Genomic DNA, 13,610 nt, shown 5'->3' with positions numbered 1-13,610 from the left:
ATCTCCTTATAAGATTTTGAATAAGGGCCGCAAATCTCTAGTTGTTAATTTTAAATAAGGTCTAAGTCAATTTATATCACCAAGCAACTTTTGAAAACCATTTAAAGTTTTTTAAATGATCCACTTTCACTGTGATACCTTTCGGTGTTTTACCTGAGAAGAAAAAAGCTGGAATCCCAAATACGAACATGGATCAACCTTTTGGATTTTTTTAGGAGCTATTTGTAGAGCAGACTGAGATAATTGGGTTTCCATAAAAGCATCACACAAAAGCACTTGTTGCCAATCCTTTTCAGCAACAAGTATATCATCCACGTAATGAATGATATATAAATTGGGGTGTGTGTGTGTGTATATATATATATATACACACACACACATACATATTAACCTTTTGTAAAGCTGTAGCTACAAATCTCTGACATAGGGTGGGACTGTTAGTCACTCTCTGAGGCAAAACTTGCCAATGATATCTCTTCATTGGTTCTCTAGAATTCACAGAATGCCTACTGAAAGCAAAGGCTACTGCAATCTTTTGGATGCAAGGGAACAGTGAAAAAACAATCCTTAAGGTCTATGACAATTTTAAAAGTATCCTTGGGGACAGCCACAGGAGAGGACAATCCTGGCTGCAATGTTCCCATAAGTACCAAGTCTAAAGTAAGTTTAAAAACTTACATCTCTGTAAGTAACTTAGCTTATAAATAGATTACGCCCTGTGGAGATCAGATTGGAACTCAAGAGTTCTGTCCCTGTTAATCCCCAAGTGTTAAGATTAAAGGTGTGCACCACCACACCCTGTCACAGAGATCCACCTGTCTCTGCCTCCTGAGTGCTGGGATTAAAAGGCATGTGCCACCGTGACTTGTTTAATTGTTTCATTCCAATTTTAGTTAAAAAAAAATTCTTTAAACATCTCAAACAAAAATTAATCAGGGAAACAAGAAAATTTTAAGTTTTAAGCAGTTAACTACATTCCCTAGCCTAGTTTAGAAAACTTTCAGCCTCCTAGTTCCATCTCTCCAACTAGCCAGGTGTCTATAGCCATCTCTACTGTGTAGGAGTCAAGCCCGCAGATAACTAGGAGCCGTGTCTGTAAAATTATCTGGCCAAAGAAATTCTAGTTCTGGGCTTGTTTAGCTAGTTGGATCTAAGCTGGAAACTCTCAGCTGTAAATGTTTGTTTCCAAGGACAAAACTAGTTTATCTCTCTTTTTTGAGAATCTAAAAATTTTAGAAATACCTCAAGTAAACATTAAGCAAAGAAATAAGAAAATTATAAACACCTTGTAGCTAAGGAGTTTGGAATTAACTCCATTTCCTAGACCAGTTTGGAAAACTGTTAGTCACTTACAAGCAAAAAATTAAGCAAGAAATTTCTAAGTTTTAGGCAATAAACTATTCCTTAGACCGCACTTTTCCAACTGGCCATGTGTTCACAGCCATGCCTGTTTTGTAAGAGTCAAGCCCCACAGGCAGTCACTGTGCCTGGGTCCAGGCCCTGGGAAGGGTGGGCCTGCTCCTGCCTTGGAGGCAATACTCTTACTGCCTCATGGGCTGTGCGTGCCATGTTGTGCTGCACTGTTTTAGAATATCGGCCAGTGAGTAAAGCTTGGCCCTCTCTCAAGACATAGAAAAAATGAAACAATATTTAAAAACAATATTTAAAAAATTAAACAAATTTACAGACATAGACATAAAATTTGACATGACGATTATAGAGCAATACCGAGTTTCCTGTGTCTTAAGGGACTGTTTGAATCCCTGTAAGAAAAGCTAATGCTTACTTAATGCCTGTCCCATATGTGTGTGTGTGTCGCTGTGTCTTGCCTTAGTCGATCTGTCTCACGATTCAGGGAATCGTGGCGATCTGTGTACATCTGATTCATGGGCATGAAGTCCGTGGTGATCTGTTTTGATCTGACTCACAGACATGAAGTCTGTGGTAATCCAAATATATCATTAATGAGATTTCAGTAAGATATGGCAGACACTGGGACCTTTTCAGGCCCAAAAGATCTATAATAATCACGAAGGCAATCCCCCACTCATTGCCAGCGTTTTTCATCTACAGTGCCTCCAAGGGAAAATATCATCAATAAAGAGAAAAAAATTTACCAAGCCCTTTTTCTTTACCCGCGTTCCTCGTGTGTCTTGAGCGAAGTTTTGAGCCCCTTAATAAATATTCATGTTTGCTGAGTGACTGTCCCATGTGTGTATTGCCGTCGCTTACCTTTGTCGATCTATCTCACGATTGAGTAGTCATGGCGATCCAAGTCGATCTATCTCACGGGCACAAAGTCCTGTGGCGATCCAGGGTGACGGGCCAGTCCAGAAGGGCGATGGACAGGTGAATTCTCCATTCTCCGAGCCCCACATTGGGCGCCAATCTGCCCCAGCCCGCCGGGGTTTGACTAACGCTCAGGAGAAATTTTTTCCTGTATAGAGACAGAACACTAGACACGAAGAAGGGGGCAAGCCTGCATTCTGATCAAACCCTGTTTATTGAGAAATTTTAGAGAGTTTATATAGGCACAGAGGTATGGGCATTTGCATAAGCAAGGGTTGCTATAGATACCTAACTCTGGAATGCTCCAGCAGGTAGATATCTACCTTTACAGCTGCTATAATTGCAGGAGAGAAATTCCAAGAAAGTCGTGAAGGATCTGATTAGTCAGGAAAAAGCTCCCGGAACTGCTGCTCACAGGCAGCTAGCCTTTAATCTGATCTTGTCAGTAGTCCCAATGAAAATGGAGTAGCTCAGGGGTCTAGATTGACCAGCCCCCACAATAAACCACAACAGGTGTCTAACTGCCAACCTACGACACGGTCAGCTAGTTTCTGGGGAATGGCAGACTTCTGGAGAAATAGGAACCTAGGTTCTGACAAGATGGCTGAACATTGGCCATGTAACCGGTCCCCAACAAGTCTCAATATATGGAACTCTTTCTAAAATCTGTAAGGCTCGAGCTATATATTGACTAGCAATGTATAAGTTAAAAGAAGCACCAGCCATTATATCAAATACAGCTGTCACAGTCCTTAACCACTTGAGTTCGTGCTGAATTTTCTCTGAAGCAATAAGCAATCTGTGCTTTTTAAATGAATGTTGTAAATACGTATAGGCTGTTAATAAAATACCTTTATCAGAGCTAATAATATATCAGAGTTTCCTTTAAAAAAAAAAAAGAGTGAAGCCATAGAGCATAACCATTAATTTTTATAAAATTAAACCAAATTTTAACAGTGTTAACAATTTGGTGTCTTTAAGTGGAACCACCACATTAACTCATTATTCAGCCACCTAGTCCTCCCTATGTGAGTAGTAACCTTGTACTCACTATGTTGCAGTTTTGGGGCTTGCCAGAGCTCAGAGCACATCTTTAGCTGTTTTGACAGCCCTGGGCTTGTTTCCAGTTTGATTCATGCTGGAAACTCCCAGATGTAAATTCCTGGTTCCAAGGACAGAGCTAGTTTATCAGTTTTTTGTTGTCTCTTTTTTTAAAGAATCTTTGAAATGAGTTAGAAAATTGGCCAGCAGGTGAAGTTTGGCCTTTCTCTCAGAATATAAGAGATAAAACATTTAAACAGTTAAACAAATGTATAGACATAGAAACAAAATTTGACATGACAACCGTAAAACATTGTCTGATGGGCAAGACAAACCAACACAGTCTCGAGACTTTGCCAATATGTGACCAAACAGATTCTAGGGAAAATTAGAAAGAGCTAGGTGACCAATATCCAGCTGTTCCTGTACTAACTGCTCTGCAGCCTGAATCTACACAGGCTTGGGCACTAGAGTAGAGGGCTGTTTCACTTTTCTCAAGCATTGACACGTTCCTCACAATGTCAGTTTAACTTTTTTCTTTCATGCCTGGGGTCTAAACTATCTCTAACTAAAGCCCACAAACTAAAAGTGTTTACAGGAACCATCTCAGGGTTAAAAGCATCCTGATGATCCTGTAACTTAACTCCTACCTTTTTCCAAGTTTCCAAGTTTAGTGTTCCCTCTTCAGGGAACCATGGACAAACACTTTCCATAAACTCTAAAAACGTAAACAACTGTTGCTGACTTACCTTTGTTCCTTGGGCCTGAAGCATGTTTTAAAGCATATGTACAAACAGCAAACAACTATTACCTTGGCCCATTTTTACAGGAGAGATTATCACTGCACTCTCACTTTTTATTTTATGTGAGCTTATTTTTCTCCTGTGGTGTCCTTCACTGAATTCCTTGTTATCTAGGAGTCCCTCTGTTCAGGTGCCCCTTGCCAGAGCCTGCTCTGGACAATATTGAACAGATCCTAGACCAGGGAGTGAGGACTGAGAAATAAAACAAACAAGAGCTAGGCGGTGGTGGTACACGCCTTTAATCCTAGCACTTCAGAGGCAGAGGCAGGCGGATCTCTGAGAAAGAAAAGAAAGCCAGCCTAGTCTACAAAGTGAGTCCAGGACAGCCAGGACTGCACAGAGAAACCATGTCTCAAAAAACAAAAATAAAACAAACAAAAAGAACACAAGTAAATCTTCTAACACTACCAATATTTTGCTTTTTTCACCTCTTCTTGGGGGAGATGGCTCAGTGGTTAAGAGCACTAGCTTGTCTTGCAGAGGTCCTAGGTTCTGTGTGTTACATCCACATCTAGTCCCAGGGGCTCTGACACCCTCTTCTGGCTTCCACTGATATTGTATGCACAAGCCTACACACATACACACATACACAGATATATTAATTTAAAGAAATAGGGGCTGAAGATATGTCTCAGTAGTTAAGAACATGCAACTGTACTGTTCTTCCAGAGAACCCAGGTTCCACTCCCGGTGTCTCAGTTGGCTAACAACCACTTGTAACTCTGACTCCGGGGGGAATCTAACAGTTCTGCCACAAAGAAACCCACAGTCATCTACACATCCCCACATACTGACACAAAAATTAAGTAATTCTAAAAATTAAAAAAAAACAAGGTTAATGGCTGATCACCAAAGAGATATTCCAATCAAAGCCAGAAGTACAAAAAGGGCAGGTTGATTTAGGAACTATCCTTCAAGGAGGCAGGGTTGGAGGGAGTGGGATTTATCAGACCATGTGAGCGAAGGGAGAGCAACCAGAGATGTCAACAAACATCCTAACCTCTTTGGACATATGGGCACCAAGTACATATCTGGCAACTTCTGGCTGAAAAAGGGCAGAGTGCAGTGTTTGAGTTGGGAGTTGGTTGCTCCATGCCTAGCAGGAGGTTTCGGCTTGGTCTACAGGGTGAGTCCAGAACAGCAAAGGCTACATTCAAACCCAGTCTGGTCTACAAAGCAAGTCCAGGATGGCCAAGGTTACACAGAGAAACCCTGTCTTGAAAAACCAAAGAAAAAACATCTGGCATTGGTGTGAACTGTCTTCTGGGTGTTGACCAGCTCTGATTGAGCAGATTTCTTACAGAAAGATGTACTGTTTACTGTTCAGATCAATTAATCCCTGATTATGGAATTGCTGGTTTGGTTCAAATAGTTGGTAAGCTGTTTTATCAGTCCCTTGGCTCTTTCAACCTTGCCCCCCAGGACTGTGGGAGATACCGGGATGTGAAACAGTGTTTTTCTGAGACAGAGACAGGGAAGGGTGGCAGAATAAAGTATCATTTACATAATGAAATGTGCTAGCGTTAAGGTCTAAGCAGGAAAGATCCCAGGCCGGTGACTGCCCAAAATGATGATGATGATGATGATGATGATGATGATGATGATGGCTATCTCAAAAGTCCCGGTTGAGGGAGAACTGTGCAAGTAAGCTGTTTTGCACTACAAGTGTCAGGGTCCTACCAAGTGAAGGTAAAGAGAAACTACAAGTCAGGGAGAAGAGGAACAGTCAAGAAGTCATCTTTTAGATCCAGGACAGTAAAATGGGAAGTTGTAGGAGAAATATTAGAGAGAAGGGTACAAGGGTTAGTAACTACAGGGTGGGTAGGAATAACTGCTTCATCAATGAAGGGGAGACCTTGTCCAGTGCGATAGGCCATGAAAGGTTTACGAACTGGGAGAGTGGGAGTGTTGCAAGGTGAGTCAGTAGGGATCAGGAGCCCCTTAGATAAAGGGCGGGTGGTGATAGGTTCAAAGCCGAGGCGGTGAGTTTCAGAGATGGGAAACTGGGGTCTGGAGGAAGAGGGGTTCTTAAGGCAGAGAGGGACCGGCCGATGGTGGGTAGCAATCACTGGTGTGGGGATATCCCATACTTTGGCATCAACTGGCTCTGGTAGGGTAGGAGTAGGGCAGTCTGGAGTGGGGATCTGTGAGGCGACTAGAGGCAAAGGACGGGAATCAGGAGAAGTTAGAGGGGCGAGAAAGAGGGTAGCCCTAAAGCCGCTGAGGATATCACGGCCGAGCAGAGCAACTGGGCATTCAGGCAAGACCAGAAAAGAATGAAAAAAAGATCGTCCTGCAAGACAGCATAGGAGTGGCGGGGTCTTGGGCGCAAAGAAGGGAATTCCATCCAACCCTGTGACAGAAGTTAGCGAAGGCATAGTGGGGCCCGAATAGGAGTTTAGAGCAGAGAAGGTAGCCCCCGTGTCTACCAGGAACGAGATGGATTTACCCTCTACCTTCATTGTTGCCCTGGGCTCGTCGAAGGTGATGGAGATCGCGGAGTCTGGCGTCTGCCAGTCCTCCGCCTGGCCGAAAAGCTCGAAGGCTGCAAGTGTCTGCGGTGCCTGAGCTGATTGGACTGAGCCTCCGTGGCCGCGCACAGAGGGCGAGACCATGTGGGGGCACTTCGATTTCCAGTGACCAGGTTGTCCGCATAGAGGGCAAGGCTTGCTGGGCTGCCCAGGATTTGGGCAAGCGCGGGCCCAATGCCCAACTTGGCCGCATTTGAAACAGGTTCCAGGTGGCGCTGACTTTAATTGCGCTCCGGCAGGATGTAGCCTTGCGAACCTCTCTAGTTCCCTCGGGAGGGGTGCGGTTGCCCTCAGGGAAGTTGCAAAGGCCTGGGCCTGCAACGTAGCTGTCTGTTGTAGCTGAGCCTGTCGGGAAGACTTGGCCGCTTTCTCTCGGCTGTTAAAGACCCTAAATGCCATTTTTACCAACTCCTGTATGGGAGTTTGGGAACCATCCTCAACCTTTTTTAGTTTTTTCCGAATATCTGGGTATGATTGAGAAATAAAATGGGTAGCAAGGACCGTAGCCCCCTCTGCGGAAGCAGGATCTAGTCGAGTATGTTGAATCATGGCCTCTTGTAATCGATTTAAAAAATGGGCTGGATTTTCGTTTGCTTGCTGCATGATTTCTCGCAGCTTATCAAAGTTAACCTTATTTGAGACCATTTCCATACCCTGAAGGAGGCAGCGGACCATGATGTCCCTCCTCTGGCGGCTATCCTGCCCCAGCTGGTAGCTCCAGTTGGGTTCTGTATCTGGCACTGCCGTTTTACCCACAGGCATTGTATTGTCCACTAGGTGGGTCTGGTCTGCATACTGCCTGGCTGCGGCCTGGACTTCTTCACCTTCCTCGAGAGTGAGGGTAGAAGCCTGTATAACACAGAGGTCATGCCAGGTTAAGTCATAGGCCTGGCAAAGGTGGCAGAACTCTTTAATATAGGCAGAAGGGTTGGCAGAGAAGGAGCCTAGCCGCTTTGCAATCTGGGAGAGGTCCCGTAGAGAGAAAGGAACTTGAACTAGGACAGGGCCCTCGGCTTTGTCTACTTCCCTGAGAGGGCAGAGAAGAGCAGAGGTCGGCTTGGGCCAAGTGTGTGACGCCACAGGGGATAATCCAGGCAAGGTAGGCCAGTGTGAGAACCGAGACCAGGTTGTGGGTTCTCGCCTAATAGGAGGGGCAGTGGGGGGAGAGACAGCGGACTGGGGAGGTCGGAAATGGGGGAGGGGCTGTTCCTTGGCCTGCTTCCCAGAGCAGGGGAGAGAAATAGGTTGAGATTGAGGAAGGCTTGGGGGATTCAGTGACTCAGGTGACTCAGTCTTGGCAGGCGACTCAGGATCCAACTCCCCAGATAAAAGAGAATGTGGGGGCGTTATAACCCTGGCCAACAAGACCTGGGCCATTGAGCGCTGGCTACAGAGGGAAGGGCAAGAGCGCAGGTCCCAAAAACCCTGAACGTAAGGAAGCTCAGTCCATTTGCCCAAACGCCGGCAGAAATTTTGAAGATCACAGAGAATGTTAAACTCCAGCGTGCCTTCTGGTGGCCACTTAGATTGATTGTCTAAAACATATTGTGGCCAGGCCACAGAGCAGAGGAAGAGCAGGCGTGTAGGACGCAAATTCTGAGATCCCAATTTAGGAAGATTTCGAAGCAGACACCCTAGAGGAGACTGAGGATCAACTTTAGACCCAGAAGCATCCATCTTCCCAGCTATTGCCAAATCCCAAGAATATAGAAGTGGGGTCCCAAATCTGGGATTGGTAGGTTTTTGGTGAGGTTAATCCACTAACAGATGACTAGGGAATGTAAGAATATCTTGGAACAAAGGCCTGGGTTTGTTCTGGAAGACTCGCTCTCAACTGGCAACGTCTTCACCGAGAGTCCAGAGAGGTCCAACACACACACACACACACACACACACACAGAGAGAGAGAGAGAGAGAGAGAGAGAGAGAGAGAGAGAGAGAGAGAGAGAGACCTAGTGCCTCTCGGCAGCAGCTGGGGAACGGGTCACTTACCGAATCTAAAGCTACCTCAGGCGGAGAGAGGGGAGAAGCAGTCTCCACTTGTCCAGGACCCGGGGCCACTGGGCTTGGGGACTCAAACTCTCCCAGGTTTCAGCACTAAGATGATGGGTTGTCTCTGACGACGAAATATGTCAATCGAAGCCAGATTAAAAGTACAAAAAAGGTCAGACTTATTTGAGAACTGAGGCTCCTAGGCAAGTTTAACAGCCTCAGAGGATGAGGCCAGAGGAAGTCGCTTCACTCTAGTGCGCAGGGTCTTTTAAAGATTTAAGGTGAATCTGGGTGTGGTCGAGCACACCTTTAATCCCAGCACTCGGGAGGCAGAGGCAGGCAGATCCCTGTGAATTCAAGGCCAGCCTGGTCTACGAAGTGAATCCAGGACAGCCAAGGCTACACAGAGAAACCTTGTCTCCAAAAAACCAAAAACAAAACAAAAAGTCCCAATAGTCGGCAAAGGCAGGGATCTTTGTAAGCTTCATTCCAGCCCGGTCTTTATAAAGTGAGTTGTTGCTCAGTCAAGCCATACACAAAATGAAACCCTGTTTCAAACAAAACAAATATCAGGGCGTGGTAGTGCACACCTTTAATCCCAGCACTCCAGAGCAGAGGTAGGCAGATCTCTGTGAGTTCAAGGCCTGGTCTACAAAGTGAGTCCAGGACAACCAGAGCTACCCAGGGAAACCCTGTTATGTCCTCAGCTGCAGAGTGTCTCGGAGGGTAAGAGCACCTACTGCTCTTCTAGAGGACCCGAGTTCTATTCTGAACATACACATGGGTGGATCACAATTGATTTTGTTTTGTTTTGTTTTTTGTTTCTTTCTTTTTTTCTCCTTTTTATTTTTTTATTTTTTTTATTTTTCCTTCTTCGAGGCAGGGTTTCTCTGTGTAGCCTTGGCTGTCCTGGACTCACTTTGTAGACCAGACTGGCCTCGAACTCACAGTGATCCGCCTGCCTCTGCCTCCGGAGTGCTGGGACTACAGGAGTGTGCCACCACGCCGGGCTATATTTGTGGTTTTTTGAGACAGGGTTTCTTTGTTACACAGAGCTCTGGCTGCCTTGGTCTCACTTTGTAGACTAAGCTGGCCTCGAACTCACAGAGACCCACCTGCCACTGCCTCCTAAGTGCTAGTATTAAAGGCTAAAGGCATGTGCCACCATGCCAGGCTAAGTATAGACAATTCTTGGCATTATTGTGACAAATCCTTCCCCTTAACCCAGCTCAGCTGGGCGTCCTAATCTCCAAGCGGAGCTTTTTAAGAATTAGATTCAAGCCGGGGCAGTGGTGGCTCACTGCCTCCTGGGGAGGCGGAGGGGAGAGTTCCTGGTTAACACATGGACTGTGATTTATGAGGAACAGCAGATACAGTATGTGATGCTGCAGACTGCAGCAGTGGGTTAGCAGGTAAAAGCACTTACTGCTCTTGCAGAACTCCTGAGATCGGTTCCTAGCACCCACACAAAGGCCTCACAACTGCCTGAAACCCCAGCTCCAGGGTATCCAATGCCTTCTTTGGCTCTGGGGAACCTGTACTCACTCATACTTAGCCACCTAGAGACACAGACAGATCATCAAATGGTCTTGATCCTCAGACACTCTCTTGCACCCGGTTTTGTTTCTTCTGCTACATGAGCAGACAAGTTAACTTTGTGTGTATGTGTTTTGGTTTTGATTTTTTTTTTTTGAGACAGGGTTTCTCTGTGTAGTCTTGGCTGTCCTGTGCTTTGTAGACCAGGCTGGCCTCAAAATCACAGCAATCTACCTGCCTTTGCCTCCCTGAGTGCTGGGATTAAAGGCATGTGCCACCACCACTCAGCTGTGTGAGTGGGGGTTTTTTTTTTTGTTGTTGTTGTTGTTGTTGTTGTTTGGGTTTTTTTGATTCTTTTTTTTTTTTTTTTTTTTGGTTTTTTGAGACAGGGTTTCCCTGTGTAGCCTTGACTGTCCTGGACTTGCTTTATAGACCAAGTTGGCCTTGAACTCACGGTGATCTGCCTGCCTCTGCCTCCCAAGTGCTGGGATTAAAGGCGTGTGCCACCACTGCCCAGCTGTGAGTGGTCTTTTTTTTTAAGACAGGGTTTCTTTGTGTAGTCCTGGCTGCCCTGGAACTCACTGTGTAGATCAAGCTGACCTCAAACTAAGAGATTCACCTGGCTCTGTCTTCCAAGTGCTAGGATTAAAGGTGTGCACCACACCACCCGTCTTGACTGTTTGTTTGTTTGTTTTGCTACATGACAAACAGGGTGACTCTCCATAAAGCCATCCCCTCACGCTTGCCCACCAACATCCAGCCTGCAGCTAGGAGCTCTGCACTTGGCCTCTGCAGATTCATTGGAATCGCTGTTCTTGCTTTATGGTTTTACTGTCTTCTCTTTTTGTACTCGTTGGATGAGTGTGGTCCACAGGTGAGGCATCTGCAGTGTTCTAAGCTGCAGGTCTGCAATGGTTTGAGGTTCACTGAAAAACAACCACCAGCACAAGATCCCAGCCTACTCTTAGGCTGAAGACACAGACCCTCTCTGCTTCCACCCCACCCCTCCCCCAGCAGCTTGCTTCCAACAGAAACAGAACTAAGAACAGCGTATACTGTTTTCTAAAACAGGACTAGATTTGAACCCTCATTCCACACCATCCAACTCTACAACCTGAAAGTTTCTTTAACCTCTCTGATTCTCAACTTTTTTGTTTTGTTTTGTTTTTAGAGACAGGGTTTCTCTGTGTTGCCTTGGCTGTCCTGGACTCACTTTGTAAACCAGGCTGGCCTCGAACTCACAGCGATCCACCTGCCTCTGCCTCCCAAGTGCTAGGAATGGATCAGAGATAGCAGGGTGGGTTCCACTCTCCATGGCTTAGCTCCGGTTTATAGCATAATGACTGCGGGGCCTGTGACCTCCTTAAGGGGTAGATGTCTATGTGAATCACGATTTCCACTTTCACCTCTCCTAGAGACTACCAAATGTTAAGTCTCAGGTCTTGCGAGAAATGGCTGAGGTGCCTATTTAACATCAAAGCGGACCTGGCTGCTAGGTTCCCCCAGCATCCCTCAGTCCTTATCTGTTATAGGGTATGGCTGCCATATCCTGTCCTCTACCCTGAATTTTCCTGGCCAGGGCCTGGGCTGCCCTTCACCCCCAGACTGTTCCTATACAATCCAGCTATTTTGGTTACCCTTCCCTCTTTCACCTTTTGCCACTCTTGACTGCTGCAAGTGGTTTCCCTCTCCCCCCCCCCTTCCCTCTCTCCCCCTTCCCTCTCTCCCCTTTTCCTTCTCCCCTCTTCCCTCTCTCCCCCTCTTCCCTTTCTCCCCTCTCTCTTCTCTCTCTCTCCCCCTCTTCCCTCTCTCCCCTTCCCCTCCTCTTCACATGGCTCAGGGTCATGTCCACTCTGCACTCTCCCCGACCCCTCTGCTTCTGGCTATGTTCTCCCTTTGATCCTCAGTGAGCAGTCTGTATCACCCTGCGGAGTACCCCAGAGAGAAAGAGACAGCAAGAGAGAAAGAGAGTCAGTGGGAGGAAGAAAATAAGATGTAAGAGAAAGCCAGGCGTGGTGGTGCGTGCCTTGAATCCCAGCACTCGGGAGGCAGAGGCTGGTGGATTGCTGTTGAGTTTGAAGCCAGCCTGGTCTACAAAGTAAGTCCAGGACACCCAAGGCTGTACACAGAAACCCCGTCTCGAAAAACCAAAAAAGAAAAAAAAAACCAAAAAAACAAATTGTAACTTGTAAGTAACCAACAAAGGTCCAAAATAACTCTTCTCCATAGATTTGTAAATTCCACTGATGATTTCTCTTACTACCGAATTCATTGTTCACTGGGGCGGGGGGGGGGGGGGGGCAATGAGGAGGGCGAGGGGCAAGTGCCCGCCCTCATACCTCACAAAAAAAGGTTGACACCCCAGATCTGAGCTGTTTTTTGGGCAGCTTGTAGCATCTTACTCCTTCACTCTTTTTGTTTTTTTTTTTTGGGGGGGGTGCTTTTTGTTTGTTTGAGACAGGGTTTCTCTGTGTAGCCTTGGCTGTCCTGAACTCGCTTTGTAGACCAGGCTAGCCTCGAACTCACAGCGATCCACCTGCCTCTGCCTCCCTAGTGCTGGGATTAAAGGCATGTGCTACCACACCTGGCCCACTCCTTAAACGGTCTTTAACAGTGGGTTTCTGTAGACCGAGGCACTAAGCCTTTGATTCCCTCTGTCTGGTAGCATTAGCCTTCTTTTCTGGTTCAGAAGTAAGCAGAGAACACTTCCAGTTTCTTAGGAATCCGGCGTTCAGATCTTGTGCCAGCCTGCGAGGGACACAGAGGAAAGTCCTCATTATTGGGCTCAATCTAGGTGTCTATGAAATGGGCTCATAAGGAGTAGTGACCCCAGAAGCAGCGCTTGGAGCCCTCCCACATGCAGTCCACCCCACCACTTCTGTGCTGGTTCCCCAAGGGTGAGGGGTGGGGGTGGAGGGCTGGACAAGAAGCCCTGATGAAGAGGTTGCCTTCAAGACGGGATCCCGGGCTGCGCCTTCTCACAGGGTTCGGTGGGGCTTCTGGAGGAGGCGGGCGGGTTCTCTGGAGCCAGAAGCCCGGAGCCGCCCAGGAATTTTGGCTTGGACTGCATTTCCTCGGGCCGGGCGGGCGCGATCCCGGGAGGTGACTGCGGACAGACTGCTGCACTCGGTGGCTCCGTACCATGCAGTCGCTGCTCTGCGCGCTGGCCGGGCTCGCCCTGCTCCGCGCTGGAGCGGGCGAGTGGGACCATGGACCCAGGGACACGCTCGGACGGCGAGGTAGGAATGAGAGAGGAACTGGAGACAGAGACCCCGGAAAAAGTGGAGGGAGGGAAAGGTGACGGTGAAAGTAACAGAGCCGCCCAAGGACTGAAAAGGGCAGAGATCAAGGAGAGAGATGAGTAAGAAGGGAGAAGAGGCTTGGCGCCGCTGGAGATGAGGATGCAAGATGGATGAGA

The 13,610-nt window shown here is 47.0% G+C and overlaps 1 protein-coding gene and 1 long non-coding RNA gene across 2 annotated transcripts in view; one reads left to right on the top strand and one right to left on the bottom strand.

Annotated features, from left to right (window-relative positions):
• Positions 1 to 221: 221 nt before the first annotated feature.
• On the bottom strand, positions 222 to 9,101 carry LOC311606085. Its single transcript, XR_014782192.1, has 2 exons — positions 8,657 to 9,101; positions 222 to 2,437 (listed from the first exon to the last, which is right to left on the bottom strand). It is a non-coding gene; the product is annotated as an uncharacterized lncRNA (long non-coding RNA).
• Positions 9,102 to 13,136: 4,035 nt separating this feature from the next.
• Positions 13,137 to 13,610, top strand: part of PLAC9 (placenta associated 9) — an 11,034-nt gene continuing 10,560 nt past the window's right edge. The window contains exon 1 of the mRNA XM_084796251.1: positions 13,137 to 13,431. Within this exon, the coding sequence (XP_084652377.1) occupies positions 13,335 to 13,431 (97 nt within the window). The 5' untranslated portion in view covers positions 13,137 to 13,334. The remainder of the gene's footprint in view (positions 13,432 to 13,610) is intronic.

The sequence above is a fragment of the Acomys minous genome, assembly GCF_964271855.1.
Source record: "Acomys minous genome assembly, chromosome: 9".
In the NCBI taxonomy this organism is placed as follows: domain Eukaryota; kingdom Metazoa; phylum Chordata; class Mammalia; order Rodentia; family Muridae; genus Acomys; species Acomys minous.
This window is presented reverse-complemented; position numbering and strand designations above follow the sequence as displayed.